This window comes from Momordica charantia (genome assembly GCF_013281855.1).
Source record: "Momordica charantia cultivar OHB3-1 chromosome 8 unlocalized genomic scaffold, Mcharantia_2.0 BLBB01000008.1, whole genome shotgun sequence".
NCBI lineage: Eukaryota > Viridiplantae > Streptophyta > Magnoliopsida > Cucurbitales > Cucurbitaceae > Momordica > Momordica charantia.
In genome coordinates, this window is record NW_028275166.1 from 3,181,095 (window position 1) to 3,200,440 (window position 19,346).

Sequence of the window (19,346 nt, forward strand, 5' to 3'; positions counted from 1 at the left end):
TAAACAAAACATAAGGTTGGATTCAACTCCCTCAATCTCACATGAAATCTAAAATCTAAAATCATGTCAACTACAAGGTATTGAGTTCAGAATGTTAACTTAACAAAGAAAATAACTTAGTTAATTAGAAATACATAAAGCTCAAGAGTTCGTAGTTTAAAAAACTAAGCTAAAATTACAAAGAACCTAATCAAAACATAAATAAAATGAAAATAAAGAAGACAAATTAATGATTCTCCCTTAGAAAAAGCCTTTAGTTGCAGCTTCTTCCTGAAATTCGTGTCTGTAAAAACGCGGCTTCAAGTTCGCAACACTTAGGCCTTGTATTTCTCTCCTTTTTTATTTTTGCTTGAAAAACCTAAATGGCCTACAAAGATTATTAATCTTTCTTCAGCTACAAAAATAAATTAAAAATAAGATCTAACATTAATAGAGACTAAAAGAAAAGTAACCTAAACTACACATGTCACAACTCCCAACAAAAAATATAAAATTCACACGAAGTACAAATTTTAATTTCTAATTTTCTCCTGATATTCAAAATAAGAACTCAATTTTCTCATCGTGATCGAATAAAAAGTCCAAATATAAGAGTACCTATAGTGGGATTGGGAATTCGTACTTTGATGAAACCAAAAAGAGGTTGAGAGAGTAACCTGGTTCATAATGTAAAATTTGGGTGAAAGCAGTGCTTCTTGAGCTATGGTGGGATTGAGAATTTGCGTTAATGATAGCACATTGAAAAGACAAATGACGTAGCAAGAGTTTATAATAAAATGGACTAACCTGGTTCACTTAGGCATGGAGAGGACAGCTACCACCGTTTGCATGAGAGTGAGTAAAAGCAGGACGACGGCAGCGATGAAGGAGATCAAAGCCCATGGCGTGTTAAAATAGTCGCGTTTCAACGAAGCCATCCACCGATGGCGGCGGTGCTTGCCGTATTCTCTCATTCTCTTACATTCATAGTTGTATAAATTTGTTTCAACCACAACGTTCTCACAAAGGTCGTGGAACAATTTAGTAACTCCCTTTGTGCTTTCCAAATGGTTGTGTATAATCCCCTCCTTAATCAACAAAATCACATCGTTATCGGAGTTTAACAAGAAACGCATGAATATCGCAAAGTTGCTTACAACCTGTCTCTTGCGGTGACAATGCTCGAAAGCTATGATGTTTCTGATCATGCTTTCGAAAGTCTCGTTTATTATGATGTGTGGCAGCCTGAGAATGCCGGCACGTTCATCAAACATCTTTTGAGAATAATGTGATTTCTTCTCGAAAGAAATGCCGTAATCGTAAAGCTCAGTGGCAGTGGGTGGCCAAATTGCGAGGCTAGGCCCGACGCGCCATCTTGTGTGGTCCAACGAGTTCATATAATAACTTAGAAAATGAACAAAATGATTCACTTCTAATTTATCCTCGTGCAGTACCCTAAAATCTTTTCCAAGATAACCAATCCCTTCACGAGCCATAAAAAATTTGTGAGTAAGTTGAATGAAAGAGAACTCCCCAAGTATAGATCGATAATTATTGAAGGCGCAGAGTTCATATAGAGACTGGAGAAGGAAGAAAGGGAGTTGGTTTTCAAAGAGTACCATATCTCTGAATATTGCATCGTTGAATCTCCAAGAAAACGACGACATTTCGAAGTCCTGAAACAACGGGACCACAGAAGAGAGGATATACATGACCACGAAACAACAATCCAAGATTAGGGACTCCAAAAACTCGGCTCTGCCCATTCTGATGTCTATTTTGTAAAACTCGGTAGCTCTTTTTTCACAACCTATGACTAGTCGTACAATCTTATTCAACTCGACTTCTGTAGAAGCAAAATTTCGAAAAAAGTAGAATTTCATTTTCCTAATTATCGGATCATAACCATAACTATTATGAAAACCATGAACAGGGCCGATGGGGATGAATTGGGGAATAAAAGCATTTGGGTTCGCTCTCCACAGAGCCAGCGGAACTCTAAAAATGCCGTCGGTGCCCCTAATGTTTGAAGAATTTTCTTGCTCAGACAACAGATAACTATCGCGTTCTTTCATCATATTACGAATAACTTTGATTTCCACATCTTCTTCATCTTCTGATACAGTGCCCAGAGTCACGTTGTTGCCTTCCCCGGGCTCCACTTCAAGGCTTCGAGCGCACTGAATAAATTAAAAGGCCAAAGGGGTGAAGTAACTTGCAGTTGGAAAAAGAAAAATGAGAAGAAAAGCAGCTGGATTTAGACCGTGTTGGAGAATAGGAGTGACGGTAGAATAAGTAATATTAAAAAAAGAGATTTAGTCACCTAAAATCACTTTTGTCATTCTCAAAATTATCCTCCCTAATCATATTTTGTAAATTAGAAAATTAATTCTTGGAAAGTTAAAATCACTCTAAATTAAATTAAGTTTTAAGGTATCACTTAGATAATGAACCCCTAAACACACACTTAACACATCCTAAGTAATACTTTAAAAATCCATTTAGAGTGATAAGGTTTTTCCAAAATCAATTTTTTTTAATTTACACAAGATCCATCGAAAATAGAAAAAGTGATTTTAGCTCTATCAAAATCACTCCAAAACACATCCTTAAAGTTCTTATTGGCTTGGCGGAGAAATGTCCAATTCCACCAGACTTTTACAAACGCAGATTAATTGAATATACAAATTAGAGCTCAACTTCAATTAGCTCACAGCTGAGTAAGCTCAAATTTTGGTTGGATTGTTGGCCTCTTGTTTCGCCTGCAACACCTGCTTTGATGGGTTGATTTTTAGGGTTTATGTTGTATTACAACACTTGCACATTTCCCACTAGTTACTTATGAAAAGATCTTTCTCACTTGATCCTTTCTGCACTACTCTCTCTTGTCAAAAACTAACAATTCGAAAATATTTTCTTATATTTTACTAAAAAATAATCATTCTGATCAAATATCTTACTAAGAAAATATAAGCCTTAGAGTTTAGACGTCTGAAGCCCAACTTGTTTAATATATAGATTTATAGTTTATGAGTTTATATATGTAATGTTGGATTTATATGACTATTTGAATACATTAGAAAGTAGGGTTCTAATTCTAACTAGTAATTAAAAAAAAAAAAGTTGAAGAAAAGCATACAGTTGGAGGAGAACCTGTAATTAGAGTTGTTGTGTTTGGCTTGGGTTGGTCGGAGAAATGTAGAGTGAAATGAAGGAAGAAACACAAATATAATTTGGCAAACAGTAAATAATGGATATATATAACAACGACTCAACTACTTTATTAATTTAATTTGGGTATGGCGTTTAAAGGCTTGTTTCAGCTCCAGAATATACTTTACTTCCCATTTTCATTTTTAAATTACCTCTCTCGCTGCCCTACCCTTTACGTGATTTACACGAAAATAATAAATTAAAATTCTGTTCTTTATTTTATCCATTTCTGCTTTTTCTTTATGCCTTCACTAAGTGAAGCCCTTCCGATCCCTCTGGGTTTGCTTCTGACAATTATTAGCATAATTATTTCCAAAAGTTGTTGATTCTCACAACTTGAATCATCTATTAATGAGTAATAGCTATTGAAGAAAAATGTCTCAACGCTGTGAATTGCTGTATAAAGAAAGGAACTTTTGATTATTAAATATATTAATTTTTTGAACTTCTAAAGTTATGAAGTATAATTGGATGTCTTTGAATTCAAACTTTTGAAAAACTTAATTGTCACCGACTTCAAAATTATAATGCATATGTCACAGCTTGTTTTTTAACGGTTATTATTGGAAAACCCAAAATGAAAAAGAATAAAAGAATAAAAACACTTTTGAGATAGGTTTTCAATTAGTCGATAGTTTGAAAATGACACTTTTATTTCTCTATTATTTTATTATTATTATTATTATTTGAGGAAAAGGTACCGTTTCATAATTAGAAGGTATATGAGAAACAAAAACATATCAATAGGAAAAATCAGAGATAAAGGCGTTCCAACATAGGGAAATGATAGTTTTCTTATAATTACAAAAGACACTTGATTTAGATGACCAATTGGAGACACTTGACAGTGATGTCCACCCGAAGAGAAGTACGAGACCTTGAAACTTTTGAGAAGAGAAGGTTGTTGCATTCCAACCATAAAGAAGTACGTAGATGTTTTAATCTTTTTTTTTTTTGTAAAAGATACCAAAATCATTTCATTCATAAGAGTATGTGAGAAATATAAAAAAAAAACAAGAGGGAGGCTATGTAAAAGCAGTTCAATTGAGGGAAACTGTGGAGATATCATGGTTAAAAAAAGGTTTGAATTCGATGACCTAAACTTGTATTTTCATGTCTCTACGTTAAGAAATAGGGATGACAAATATTTTCCAAGGGTCAGCCCTAAAAATAGGAAATGCATATCCCGACCCTGTCTTCGATTCCATTTTTTAAATATTTAATATATATACTACACATATGTTACAAATGTATATCATTTGGATAAAATTGTCATTTTAAAATTGGACATCCATTTTTTTTAAAGTACTATATTTGAAAAAACTAATTATGATTGTTATTTTTGTTGATTCTACTAAATGTTTTTGGCATATTTGCAACTACACGTTATCATTGTTATTATTTTGAGGTACACGCAATTGTTCACTGATTGCTTCACAATAGGGGTGAAAGAAACCGAACCGACTCGAAAAACTGACCCGACTCGAACCGAATCGGGTCGGTTCGGTTGAAAATAAATATGACCCGAACCAAACCGATATTATGGAGTTTGGTTCGGTTTCAACCAATATTAGGGTTTCATACCAATTATAAGTGCAGCCGCCTCCCTCCTTTCGTACCTACGGCTACGCTACGCACACCCTCTCCCCTCCTCTTCCCCTTCACGACTCAACCCAGGCGTCCCTCTCCTCTCTCTCCATGCACAACTCACCGGCGGCAACCCTCTCTACCGACGACGACACGTGGCCTAGGCATCCATCTCCTCTCTTTCTATGAACAACCCACCGGTGGCAACCCTCTCTACCGACAGCGACACAAATTTTGGAGTCGGTGGAGTTCTAAAACCTAAAATTGAAAATTTTGAAGATGATGATGATTTTGAATCGATTAAATTACTTAAGCTGCTTCTTCTAATTTTTCTTCCTTCAATTTCTTGATCTTCGGATTTGATGGGGTTTTGTTAGAATTTAAGCTAGATTCATTTCTACACACATGCATGAATCCCTAGATACATGAATTGTTAGGTTCATGTAAGATAATGTATTAAGATACATGAATAGTATGTATACATGTATCCATTTATTTTGTGTCTTTTAGATGTGTCTCTTGGATGTTATATAAAGGGATCATTTCTCTCATTTGTAAACAAGCAAGAAAGAAGCAAATTGAAGCATTTCAATCAAGAAAGAAAAGAGAACAATATTCTTCTCTTGTATGTTCTTGAGTTTAATAAGAGAACAAAATTCTTCTCTTTAAAGTTGGTGAGTTTTAGAGTAAATTCTAGTGAGGGATTATCAACGTTTCCAACAAAGTGGTATCAGAGCCAAGTTCAAAAGATGTCATCCAACAACATGTTGCAGCCTCAACTTCCTCGTTTTGAAGGAAAAAACTATAGACGGTGGAGTCAACAAATGAAGGTTCTTTATGGATCTCAAGAGCTTTGGGATATTGTTGATAGAGGATATTCGGAGCCAGAAGGTGAGGATGGTCTTTCACAACAATAACTCAACGAGTTGAGAGATTATAGAAAGAAAGACAAAAAGGCGTTGTTTTTTATCTACCAAGCTGTCGATGAAAATATCTTTGAAAGAATTTCAGGAGTCTAACCTACTAAAGCAGCATGGGATGAATTGCAAAGTTTGTATGAAGGAGAGGAAAAGGTAAAAATGGTAAGATTGCAAGCACTTTGAGCTGAATTTGATACCATTAGAATGAAAGAAGCTGAAACTGTTGAAGAATTTTTCAATCGTGTTCTCTCTATTGTTAATCAATTGAGATCAAATGGAGATGCAATTGAAGATCAAAGAGTGGTAGAAAAGATCCTTAGAAGTATGACCAGAAGATATGAGCACATTGTAGTAGCAATTGAAGAGTCCAAAGATTTGTCAACACTCTCCATAAATAGCTTGATGGGATCTCTCCAATCTCATGAGCTTAGATTGAAGCGGTTTGATTCTACTCCTTCAGAAGAAGCTTTTCATATGCAAACTTCTTCTAGAGGGAGATTTAATGGAAGAAGAGGTGGACGCAGTGGTCGAGGAAATGGAAGGTCTAATGACTTCAAAAGTTTTGAGTCAGAGAGAAGAGATAATCAAACTTCTTCAAATAGAGGAAGAGGAAGAAGTTCCAGCAGAGGAAGAAGTAGAGGTGGAGGTCGTGGAGATTTTTCTCACATACAATGCTTCAATTGTGGACGCTAAGGACATTTTCAAGCAGACTGTTGGTCTAAAAAGACCAATTCTAATCAGGCAGAGACCACTCTGATGCATGAACAACAAAATGATGATCAAAGCCTTCTTTTCCTCACATTTAATGTCCAAGAAACAAGTACTGAAGATATATGGTATCTTGATAGTGGTTGCAGTAACCACATGACAGGAAGAAAGGATATTTACGTAACTTTGGATGAATCTCTTCAAAATGAAGTGAAGACAGGTGACAACAAGAAGCTCGCAATAAATGGAAAAGGAGATATTATCGTGAAGACAAAGAATGGAGCAAAAAGAATCACTGATGTGTATTATGTTCCAGGACTCAAACACAATCTTTTAAGTGTTGGGCAGCTTCTATTGAAGGGACATAATGTTGTCTTCAAAGATAGCATATGCGAGATCAGAGCCAAGAATGGAAGTCTCGTAACAAAGGTACACATGACTCACAACAAAATGTTTCCAATCAAAATGTATTATGAGAAGCTTCTTTGTTTTGAGACTTTAGTAAAAGACCCTTCATGGCTTTGGCATTATCGGTATGGGCACCTGAGTTTTGACACTTTGTCTAACATGTGTCAACAACATATGGTGAGAGGAATGCCAAATATTAAAAGGGAAGATCAACTTTGTGAAGCATGTATTTTGGGAAAGCATCATCGAAATCCATTTCCGACAGGAAGTTCTTGGAGAGCATCAAAACCTCTCGAGCTAGTCCATACAGACTTATGTGGACCCATGCGAACTACCACGTTTGGAGGTAATCGTTATTTTCTCACATTTATTGATGACTATAGTCGGAAGACATGGATTTACCTGTTAAAAGAAAAAAGTTCTACTTTCGAGTATTTCAAAACATTCAAGGCAATGGTGGAAAATGAAAGCAACTTAAAATTGAAGATGTTGCGTTCTGATCGTGGAGGAGAATATATTGCTTTTGAAGATTTTTTTTAAGGAAAATGGAATCAAGCATCAAAAGACTGTTCGAAGAACTCCTCAACAAAACGGTGTTGCAGAGAGAAAGAACAGAACAATAATGGAGCTTGCAAGAAGTATGTTGAAGGCCAAGAATCTTCCAAATGAATTTTGGGGAGATGCGGTGACATGTGCTGTTTATCTCTTGAATCGTGCTTCAACCAAAAGTGTTCAAGGCCTTACTCCTCAAGAAGCATGGAGCGGATTAAAGCCAACTGTTAGTCACCTAAGAGTATTTGGCTGCATTACTTATTCTCATGTTTCAAATGAAAAAAGAGGTAAGCTCGATGATAAATCAGAAAAATGCATTTTTGTCGGGTACAGTAAGAACTCCAAGGCTTATAGATTATTCAATCCTATAAGTAAGAAAATCATTATCAGCCGAGATGTAAAATTCAGTGAAGCAGAATTTTGGAGATGGGATGAAACAAATGGAAACCATAATCCATTACTTGTTGACATGAATGACAAAGGAGATGTTCAAGACTTGGAGCTTGAAGAGACTCAACCAGCAGCTTCATCTTCATCTCTACCTTCCACAAGTGATGAATCAACTCCACCAAGGAAGATGAGGAATATTCAAGAGATCTATAATGCTTCAAGAAGAATACCTGAAGATGAACATGTTGATTTTGTTTTATTTGCAGATGTTGATCCTATATACTTTGAGGAGGCAATTCAAGATGAAAAATGGAAGGTTGCAATGGATCAAGAGATCGATGCAATAAGAAGAAATGAGACATGGGAGTTAGTCAATCTACCGGAAAATAGAAAAGCTCTTGGAGTCAAATGGGTCTACCGGACGAAGCTGAAGCAAAATGGCGAAGTTGAGAAATACAAGGCAAGACTTGTCGTTAAAGGGTACAAGCAAAAGTATGGTGTGGATTATGAAGAAATTTTTGCACCTGTGACCCCCTTGGAGACTGTTCAATTGATTCTAGCTCTTGCAGCACAAAACGACTGGAAAGTACATCAAATGGATGTCAAGTCAGCTTTTCTAAATGGGTACTTGGAGGAAGAGATATATATTGAGCAACCTCCAGGTTTTGTAAAGAATGGAGACGAGGACAAGGTATGTCGATTGAAGAAAGCATTGTACGGGTTAAAGCAAGCACCAAGAACCTGGTACAGTCGTATTGATAGTTTCTTCCTGAAAAATGATTTCAAAAGATGTCCATATGAACATGCTCTCTACACCAAAGAGGACAAGAATGGTAATTTCTTGACCATTTGTTTATACGTTGATGATTTGATATTTTCGGGAACTTCAACAATGATGCTTGAAGAGTTCAAAGAGAGCATGAAGAAAGAATTTGAGATGACTGATATGGGCTTGCTTCATTACTTTCTTGGTATCGAAGTAAAGCAAAGTGATACTGGGATTAATATTTTCCAAAAGAAGTATGCGAAGGATTTGTTATTCAAGTTTAAAATGGAGAATGCTTATCCTGTCAGTACTCCTATGGAAGTAGGTTTGAAATTGAGCAAGCATGATGAAAGTGAAGATTTTGATGCCACCATCTATAGAAGTCTCGTTGGAAGTTTAATGTATTTAACAACAACTAGACCTGATCTTATGTTCTCAGTCAGTTTATTGAGTAGATTTATGGCATCACCAAAGAAAAGTCATTGGGAAGCTGGAAAAAGAGTTCTTCGATATGTTCATGGAACTATTAATCATGGAATTCACTATAAGAAAAATATTGATAATGTTCTTGTTGGATATAGTGATAGTGATTGGGGAGGAAATATTGATAATTCTAAAAGTACTTCTGGATATGTGTTTAGTATTGGTTATGGAGCAGTTTCATGGGCATCAAAGAAGCAGGATGTTGTAGTGTTGTCAAAACCTGAAGCTGAATACATCTCTTTATCCACAGCCAGTTGTCAAGCACTTTGGTTGGGAAACGTGCTACATGAATTGAAGCGTCGTCAAGAAAAAGGGACCATCATGTTTTGTGATAATACCTCATCAATTGCTCTTTCGAAGAATCCAGTTTTTCCTGGAAGGAGTAAACATATAAAGATCAAATATCATTTCATCAGAGAATTGATCAAAGATGGGGAAGTATGCATCAAGCATTGCAAAACACAAGATCAAGTTGCAGATATATTTACAAAAGCATTGAAGACAGACTTGTTCTTGAAAATGAAGGAGAAGCTTGGAGTTATGGAAATCTAGCTTAAGGGAGGATGTTAGAATTTAAGCTAGATTCATTTCTATACACATGCATGAATCTCTAGATACATGAATTGTTAGGTTCATGTAAGATAATGTATTAAGATACATGAATAGTATGTATACATGTATCCATTTATTTTGTGTCTTTTAGATGTGTCTCTTGGATGTTATATAAAGGGATCATTTCCCTCATTTGTAATCAAGCAAGAAAGAAGCAAATTGAAGCATTTCAATCAAGAAAGAAAAGAGAACAATATTCTTTTCTTGTATGTTCTTGAGTTTAATAAGAGAACAAAATTCTTCTCTTTAAAGTTGGTGAGTTTTAGAGTAAATTCTAGTGAGGGCTTATCAATGTTTCCAACAGGTTTTTGGGTTTCTTTTTCTTTTTGGAAGCCGATTGGTTGAAGAGGGAATCGAGGAAATTGGCTAATCGGCTGCTGGGGGAGAGCTGGCTTGTTGGCGGTGTTTTTTCTCCTTAATTGTTGCGGTGGTGGAATGATTTTTTGAAGATCTTATGTGAATTTGTAAGGGGAAAAAAGGAAGAGAATTTTGTGGAAGAGGGAGCCGAGGAAGAAGGAATTTATATATGGAAAAAATGAGGGTTTTTTTTTTAATCAGTTTCGTGGGTTTTGTTTTCTCCCTCATTTATTTTTTGTATGAAATTTTGGCAATATAGAGGGGGTTCATGGGTTTTGTAATCAGTTTCGTGGGTTTTGTTTTCTCCCTCATTTGCAACCAAGAAGAAACAAATTAAATTATGGGTTTAGATTTAGGTTTCAGGTAAAAGAAGGAAAAAAAACCCTAAAATCACAAGGTGAAGGGGAGAAGAAGGAAGAGATGCTGGGGAGAGAGGGGAAAAAAAATTCGAATCGGGTCGGGTCGGGGTTGACCCAAAATGTTTCGGTTCGGGTCGGTTGTTCCCGATTACACCCCTACTTCACAACCGTCCAAATCGGGATCTATTATTATTACTCTTGAGTTTTTGACCACTGAATCTAGCCCAGCTGTGTTTTCTTCTTTTTTGTTTATTTTTTATCCTTTCCGTCGCAATAATTCAGGAACTTGTCCTAAATTTTGAGGAAAAATTATTGAAAAAGGCTGAAATAATGTGATTTGATAATTATGCACAATCATATATTATAAGTATATGTAAATTCGTTTGCCAGACTTTAATTTACTACTTAATTTGTCACTCTCATGGGCTTTGATTTTTCCATAATCTCATGTCACTTCGATTAATTGTATGAGATTACAGGGAATGTAAATAAAGTCTCGTGTCGATTAGAGAAGAATCCATGATAATTAATATATTAATATATAAGTGTGTACAATTATCTTCGTTAGTAAATTTTTTTGAGTGTTTAAAGTGTACAAATATCATACAGAACCTAACATTTTGATACCAACAATTTCGAAGATGGATGCTACCAGCTCTAGATCCACACTGCTAATATTACAACCTGATCAATACTGTCATTTTCTTCTTCTTCTGGTTCATTCTTCTCATTTGCTTTGTCGCCATTATTGCACACCTCCATTTAGAGGCATAAAAAGATCGACTAGCTAGCCATGGAGCAACTTGAGGAAAAAAGAAAAATTATAAAGGGAAAAAGAAGGATGGTAGAAGAAAAGTCCACTGAAACTACAGCTGGATGTACACTCCAAGAAGTTCTTATAAATTGAAAATTTTTAAATAATAAAGACTAAATTGAAAGAGTATTGATATTTGTATTTAGTCTTACAAATTTGGGAAAGTTTAGTTCTATAGAAAAAAGTTGCAGAGCTCTTGCTCAAGTTATTGGCAAATTAGTCATTGAAAGCAACATTGATTAATTGAATTTGAATGATTCAAAAAGTGATGTAGTTTGATAACAAATGTTCACCTTTTTTTAGGTGCACTATTGTCCACTATTATTACTTTTGAGTTTTGACCACTTAATATAGCCAGCCGTGCAATGTACCATGTTCAATATAGGTGCTCAAAGCCCTAATTTCTGTAGTGTTTTTAAACTTCATCTTTATCTGGTTGGCAAAAATATGCCCAATAAGCAATACACAAGCAACTCAATAGAGTCTCATTAGGATTTTTCCCCCTTCCACAATTTGGAGCAAGTCATAGTCAAACAACACAATAAATGAACATGGGAGAGAGATAAAACGACACAGAGATTTATACTAATTCACCCCAAATACGGGCTACATTCAATCTTCTGCAATGTGTAGGTTCTACTACGATTGAGAAATATCACAATCGACCTCACAAATAATGCTCAAAGCTCTCTCTTGATGCCTCAAAAATGGCCATTAACTTCTAAACACTACGACAATAGCTACTTAAGAATACAAAAATGAGAAACTTCACCGAGACACGAGAATAGGATGGTTGACGATACACCACAGCTTGAGAACTAATTCTCTAACTCTCTGCCATCAAAATTGCAACTGCCCACCTTTTACTTTTGCCACAGAACCTAAAAACGGTGAAAAACAGCCCTTTTAAATATAGCGACAATGCTGGGATGCTACGGACGCAAACTGCGTCGCGTGCACGATGTTGTATCGTAGTGCCATGGTGCTGCCTCGTCAGCCAAGATGGATTGCCACAATTTGCTTCAAACTTTTTTCATTCTTACTTGGTCCTGACTCCGTTGTAGCTCCACATTCTCAAAATATCGGATCTTTATTTTTTAAGCACAGAATAAAACAATATCATAATTGTAGAGACATGCCACTAATGCAAATGTCAGCAAACCAAGTGAAGTCAAATCTCTTCCAGATCAGCAGTTTCCGTACATCAATAAACAGCGAGGCAAATAGAGATCTCTTGAATTCCTTGAAAGTAGTCTATGAAGTTGACTAAAAAAAAATAAGGTAATGCAAGTTAAGATATATATTCTCGATTAGGGGAGTCTAGATTTAAATCTCTACTTATACTACAAAAATTCAATAGAAAGTAGTTATCAAACATATTTTTTATCTCAATAAATAAAAAATTGAAATGGTTACCAAAGGTATTCTTGTTTCTAATTTTGAAATAAGAAACTAAAACGTTATCAAATGAATCCTATTTTACCTAAGAATTAAAGTACTATGAGCCAAATAGTTAATTAATAAGGTAGATACATTGTACATAAGGATTTAATAAGGGCAGGTGGAACCTAATAACTAACCGTAGGTTTGAAGAAAGGAAATTAAAAATTAGGTGATAACTGATATGAGTATTATGTTTCTTTTATCTTATAATTGATTATTTATATTGTTGTTAAAATAATATCAAGGGAATTGTATTTTCCATGGTGAAAAATTATACTCTAAATGCTTAGAAAATTTTTTAAAATGTTGTTAAAAAGAAATGGTTTTAAAATTAACAATAAGTTTGGATTGATTTGGTTAAACCCAAATTTTATTTTTAGTAAACTCTTAAAGCATCCAGTCTACAGAACTTTCATTTTATGAAAAAATTTCAATTTGTATCTTTTATCATCACCAAATATTTGATAACTCATTACTTTTTAAAATATCTTTCATTTTTTATTTCTCTTTCTTAATTAGTTGTCATTAAAGATGATAAGAATAAGATTGTTCCTTAACTAATAATAAGGAGCCAAGTATTTTGTTTCCTTTATCTGAAGTTAACCCAATCCAAAATCGTATAACTTTGGTTTGGACTGATCGAATTTTTAGAGTCATGAGTTTTTTAACGCTTCTAATCAGCCATGTGGGTAGCCTATTGTTATCCAAGTAAAATTGCATCATGTATATAGAGTTGGTTACACATTTCTTATTATTTATTTATTTATATTATTTTCTTTTCCTCTATGTAAACCTCTAGTGTTAATTTTATCCTTGTATAAATGAGGTGAGGCAATAGCAGCTTTATGATTCCTTTTCTTGCGTACGAATTCGTTTCTATGATCAGAAAGAGATAATTCATCATTATTATTGTTTAAATTTTTTTTTTCTTTTTGTCTTTTCCACCCCCACAATAATTCGTGAACTCGTGAACTTGTGTCCATAAAGTTTCAAGAGAATTTATGAGGGTGGGAATATTGTGGTTTGAGAGAGCAACCAATCTTGAATCTACAAACTGTTATAAGGTAAACAAATCTTGAATCTCCATCTAACCATTATTAGAGAACAGCCCTAACATAGTGGGGAATAAATTTTCAAGCTTCAAGTTTCTAATACCCGTTCTCTATCATTCAAAATTTATTAAAGAAAACATGTTAAGGACAACGGTATCCCGAGTATCTCCACAATAGTATAATATTGTTCTATCTTATAAACCATAATCATTCATTTTCCTAGCTAAGGTGGGACTTTGTTTGCAATAACTTTACAAACCCAACAAAAGAACTATCTCATTCACATTAATCTTTTGCTCATGTGCATCGAAGATTGGTGGTTGGGTGCCAATTCATTTTAGTGAACTTTCATATTAATGAGAAAGAGAAAGTATGTAGACTAGAGTAAACAAAAAATGAAAATATTGTTGAGAATTAAATTTATCCAATCTATAAGGTTTTAGGTTGAGTGGTAGTTTATTCATTCTTAACATGATATCACAGCGGGAGATCCTATGTTCGAACCCCTGCATTGTTGTTTCCTCTCCATTTATTATAATTTTCACTTTTTGTTGTAATTTTCCAAGCCCACAAATGAGGATAAACAAATCAGTCGGTCGGTTTTCATTGATATTAGGTGAGGCGACAGACCGGCCAGTTAATCTTTCATTTTGAAAAACCGACTCCGACTGACCGACGACGTTGATTCGATTGATTTTTATCGATCGGATCGGTTTTTCGATTGTAGTTGATTACCCCTAATAAATGATGTGTTTGGAAAGGGCCGAGTAAAAAAAGAAGTTGGCCTGATGAATTATATATAAAAAAATTTTAAGTCTGTATTTTATTTATTTTGAATTAAATGTTTCAGAAATGACGAAGAAAGAAAAAGGGTTTCTAGAAAATGATATAATTGGCAGATGTGCAAGGACAATAATCTTACAGATAAGGTGAAGTAAAAGTGGTAGATTTTGATGAATATTTCGACTGAGTGGTAGATAATTTTGATGAAGCACAGAGCACAAGTCCATAACAAGGTGAAAAACTTTCAAGCTAATTTATATAACGTGTTTCACGTGGAGGGTACTATAAATGGAGGGTAGAGGGGTGCAATTAGTGGAGGAAGCAAGAACAGAAAAAGAAGAAGAAGAAAGAAAGAAGATGGCTATGGAGGGAAAGAAAGTAGGTGCGGTGGTGATGATCATGGCAATCATGTTTACTATAGTTTTAGCACAGAATACTGAAAACACAATGATTGATCTCGTGTCTGATGATGCACCGAAGTATCTGTATGTTGTTGGTAATGAAAATAGCATGGGGATGAGAAAAATGATGAAGGGTCAAGTTGTGAGGGGATGTGCTGGAGCTTTTTGCAATGCCTTTATATACTGCGATTCTGGCTGCAGTTGTGTGAGTGCCTTCGTCGCTGGAGTATGCGTTTGAACTCTAAACTCAACTCAATATCTCTGTTATCATCCTTCCAATATTATCCCTCTTATCTTTATTATGTGTGTTAAAGTATGTGAAATTGTCGTCAATTTAAGTATTCAATAATGCATCATGCTCATTTTGCTCTCTCTTTATCTTTAATGTCTTAAGCAGTGTGAAATAGTCATTAATTTAAGTATTTAATAAAGCATCATCTTCAGTGTGTTCTCTCTTTATCCTTATCTCTTAACCTCCCTCCATCAATCCCTTATAAGTATTTGGTTTTTATAATACTTTGGTATCTAATATATATACTCGCGAGTTGGTGACTCAATACATTACGAAATCGACATGTTCATACACATACTCAAAATAATATTACGCATTAAATAGAATTTAAACCTGAAATGTGATAATTTATCCAATACATTCCTACTTGATTCATAAAGTTAACCATTTGTATCTAAATTAAAAATAACATCAATCTAAAAGTGTATTATCTGAATTCATTAAAATAGAAAAACAAACACTTATGAGAACGCAACTCATCATTTAATTTGTCGAGTTTGATACCCTAATTTACGTGATCTGAAAAATAAATCTCACTCTGATTTCCACAGTTTCTTCATCTTCTGGTATAGTGTTCTGGTTTGTGTCGTCGCCATGGCGGAGCTCCATTAGAGGTAATGGGTGGCTATCAATCATAAATTAAGAGCAGAGAAATTTTATTGTGTTGCCTTGCGTCTTATTGCTTAGTACATCTGATGGGTGGCTGTCATTAGATTACTTGGGTTGCTTTTCACCAACACAATTCTCACGTGGAAGAGACTAAAATCTTAAAATAGGTTTTGTTTAATCGAGTTTTGAAACCCATTGCACCTCTGGAATGTCTATTTAGCAAATTATTTTTTAAACTTAATTTTGAATTATCTTTTAGAAAAAAAAAATACAAAAACAAAACAATTTTTGGATGATGTGATCTTTACCGTAGGAATTCTAAAAACAACATTATTTCTAAGCATCAATCTGTTTTTAAATTTAAATATGAAGTTTTAAAATACAAAATAACATTAAAAAAAATGAAAATTTGATTGAGCTTCAAGGGAGGCATCATTCATGGTTGAAGGATAATAGGGGAAGGAGACATTGGTCATAGTACTCCTCCGATACCGAGACAAGAATCGTACGCAACTAAAAGGAAAAGGCTGTTATTGCATTATTGCATTTAATTGATCGATAGAAATGTGTGAGCATTACTCACCTTTATACAAGACAGACCCTGACATTAGGGTTTTATAATAAAAAGGAAAATAAGGAGCCATTCTATTAGTTCATCTCGAACAACTTGGAGAAATTCACAAGGAAATAAAGGAACCGGAAGAAGAAAAGCGCTACATGTATATACTTTGTTACTCCTTTTTATTACTACAAGAATTTAAAGTTTTAGCGATTAAAGTTTAGCGATGAGAACTCTGGTGACGTAAAGAAAGTTCGTCGCCAAAGGTGGGACTTTTAGCGACGAAAATGATGTTCGTCGTCGAAAATCCATACTTTCAGCGACAAAAGTGATGTTCGTAGTCGAAAGTGATTTCAGCGACGAAATTGATGTTCGTCGCCTAAAGTCCTTGTTTGGCGTATAATTTGTACCGCCAGAAGAGACTTTTGACGACAAATCTGGAAGTCGTCGCCAAAAGTCAAGATCTTTGGCAACGAACGGTATTAGTCGTTGATGATAATTGATTGTACAGTCTAACTATAATTTTATTTTTTAAGATAGAAAAATCTTCATGTTTTGATATTCATATGGGTCATTCCAAAATCAAATAAGATTAGAAATTACCTAACACAATCACGAAAATAACTCCAACTTAATTACAAAATATCATCAATTGAATTAAATAATTTGAGAAAGTTAATATACTATTTTTTTTAAAGGAAAAATCATTTCATTGAGAAGAGATGTGAGAAGCATACAAAAGAAGGAGGCTATATAAAAGCACTCCAATTTAGTGAAATGTTAGATAAATTATAATTACAAAAAGGATGGGAATTTGAGGACCAAGTTGATGCTGAGAGTACTTTAGTATCCTCCCAAAGTTGAATAGAAGAGCGAGATTTGTCCGAAAAAGATCGGTTGTTTATTTCCAACCAAACACTTCAAATACAACACCGCCAATACCATTTTTCCAAAGAATGGATCTACTGCTATCAGATGAGGGGTAGAGTGCCTCGGTGAGGAAAAGCTCAATAAGCCCAGGGAGAGCAGAGAAAAGATTGAAAGAGGAAAATAGATTATTCCACAATGTAGCTGTGAAAGAGCAATGGAGCAACAAATGATCTTATGTTTCGCCCAAGCAGTTGCACAAAACGCAACAGTTTGGACTGATATTCTTCGGAGATGGAAATCTGATTTGCATCGTACCAAATGTGTTAATACCACAATGGAAGACGCACCATTAAAAAAAAAAACTTGCATTTTTTAGGAAGATATAAACTCTACAACTTAGCAAAAGGTAGTAGAAATTGAGTAGAGGAAGGGTAAGCAAGCTTAGATTTTATGGACTTTACTAAAAAGATACCATCTCTCAAGAGAAGCCAGAAAGGTCTGTCGAATCCATTAGAATCAGAAGGCGGAGAAAAGCTACTGAGAGATGTTATCCCACAAAATCTGCTCTCTGTCAAATAGAACTCCGAAAAAGTTAATATACTATGAGATGTGCTAGTGGTATGACTAGAAAGTTTTCAATGACATAACAATATTTGCTGACTCTTTAAGTCATCATTTCTCCTCTGGGAAGATATAAAGGTTTTAGCTATTCTGGTCCTCCAAATCCAACTCTTTGAGCGCCTTTATCTAACCTCTTTCCTATATCTTTGTATGTTTTTCACATATCTTTTTTAATGAAATTGTTCGATATCTTTTATAAATATATATATATACACACTATGAGATGTGTGGGTGTAATAACCCTAATTTTGTGTAAGCTGTATATTAAAATATTTATAAGATTGCAAGATTTTTTGTCAACCCTACTCAAATATGCTTGGAATTTTTGTTATCCCTACTTCAATACCAAATATAGACTCACCTTTACAACTTCAAACTATACAAATCTTGCCCGTAAGCTTGCCTCCTAAATAACTCTAAAAATCAATCTTGATCGTCATTGATGTGAGCCTTAAAACTGGCAAAAGACTTGTTTTAATTAGTTTCGAGGTCCTAGAGAGAAGCAAAGAGAATCATAAGCTCTAGATCTCCTTGGTTTCACTGTTAGAATCCATAATGAATTAAATTTACCCAACCCATCAGCTTAAGCTTTTTGGGTTGAGTGGTGGTTTATTCATCCTTAAAATTCACATCTTCAAATTTGCTGATTGACCGAAAAATTCGTCAAAATAGGTGGTTGGTGATGACACAAATACCCGCCATATGAAGATCATGACCAGATCGCCTATTTTGGCTTCAGTCAAGCAGTGGTATTTTTTCCATTAAATCTGTAAAGTCAGTTTTATCTGCCAATGCTCCAGAGGCTTTTTTGGACTTCTTCTCCTACTTTTGGAACATGCTCTTCCCAAAAAAATTATGAATCCTCTCCCTCTTAATCCCTTTATAGAGTCGAAGGGATATTTTGTGGAGCAATGCTGTGGTGATCTCTGCCATTTGGAATATTTGGTTGGTGCGTAACAATCGCATTTTTCGGATACTTTAAGATCTTGTACCCACATTTGGGATGAATCTTTATTCAAAGATTCTTTCTTCATCTTGAACATTCAAATCACCCATTCTTTTGTAATTATGATCTTTCTATTCTTTTGTAACTATGATCTTTCTATATTATTTCTCTCAATTTGAGTGCTTTTGTCTAAGTCTTATAAGTGTTCATCAAAAGTAATGGATCCAGAAAAATAATATTGGCATGCATAAATGATGTTTGAACTATTCACGCAGAATCAAACAAAACGGAGAAGGAAATTACATTTGGACCCACTTAAGCTTAGATTTGAGCTTTGAAGAGGCTTTGCAATGGGTCAAGCAAGGGCACTTCTAGCTACCTTCTTCACATCATACTTAACCGAAGAGAGCACAGATCACGGCAAGAATCATTGTAGGATAAACATAAACAGAATTTGTAGGATCTGTGTTCATTGGTTTTCCAAGGATTCCTTCCTTAACAAGACCCCAAATTACCAAGAGCATTCCAAACATGCTCATCCTCCCGGGCTTCAAAAGACCCACAAACAAGAATAGGATGCAAAATAAATTAACTTCAATCATGATGGGTGGCTCATTGGTCC

At 34.7% G+C, this 19,346-nt stretch overlaps 1 protein-coding gene across 1 annotated transcript; it reads right to left on the minus strand.

Moving 5' to 3' along the window:
* LOC111005004 (UPF0481 protein At3g47200) lies at positions 1–1,728 on the minus strand. Its single transcript, XM_088127055.1, has 2 exons — positions 1,599–1,728; positions 1–1,462 (listed from the first exon to the last, which is right to left on the minus strand). Exon 2 carries the CDS (start codon positions 1,374–1,376, stop codon positions 792–794), a length of 585 nt encoding a protein of 194 aa, XP_087983181.1. The 5' UTR covers positions 1,377–1,462; positions 1,599–1,728; the 3' UTR covers positions 1–791.
* Positions 1,729–19,346: the final 17,618 nt, after the last annotated feature.

Coding starts and splice junctions, on each gene's coding strand:
- LOC111005004 (XM_088127055.1), bottom strand. CDS start 1,376: ATGAACTCGTTGGACCACACAAGATGGCGCGTCGGGCCTAGCCTCGCA.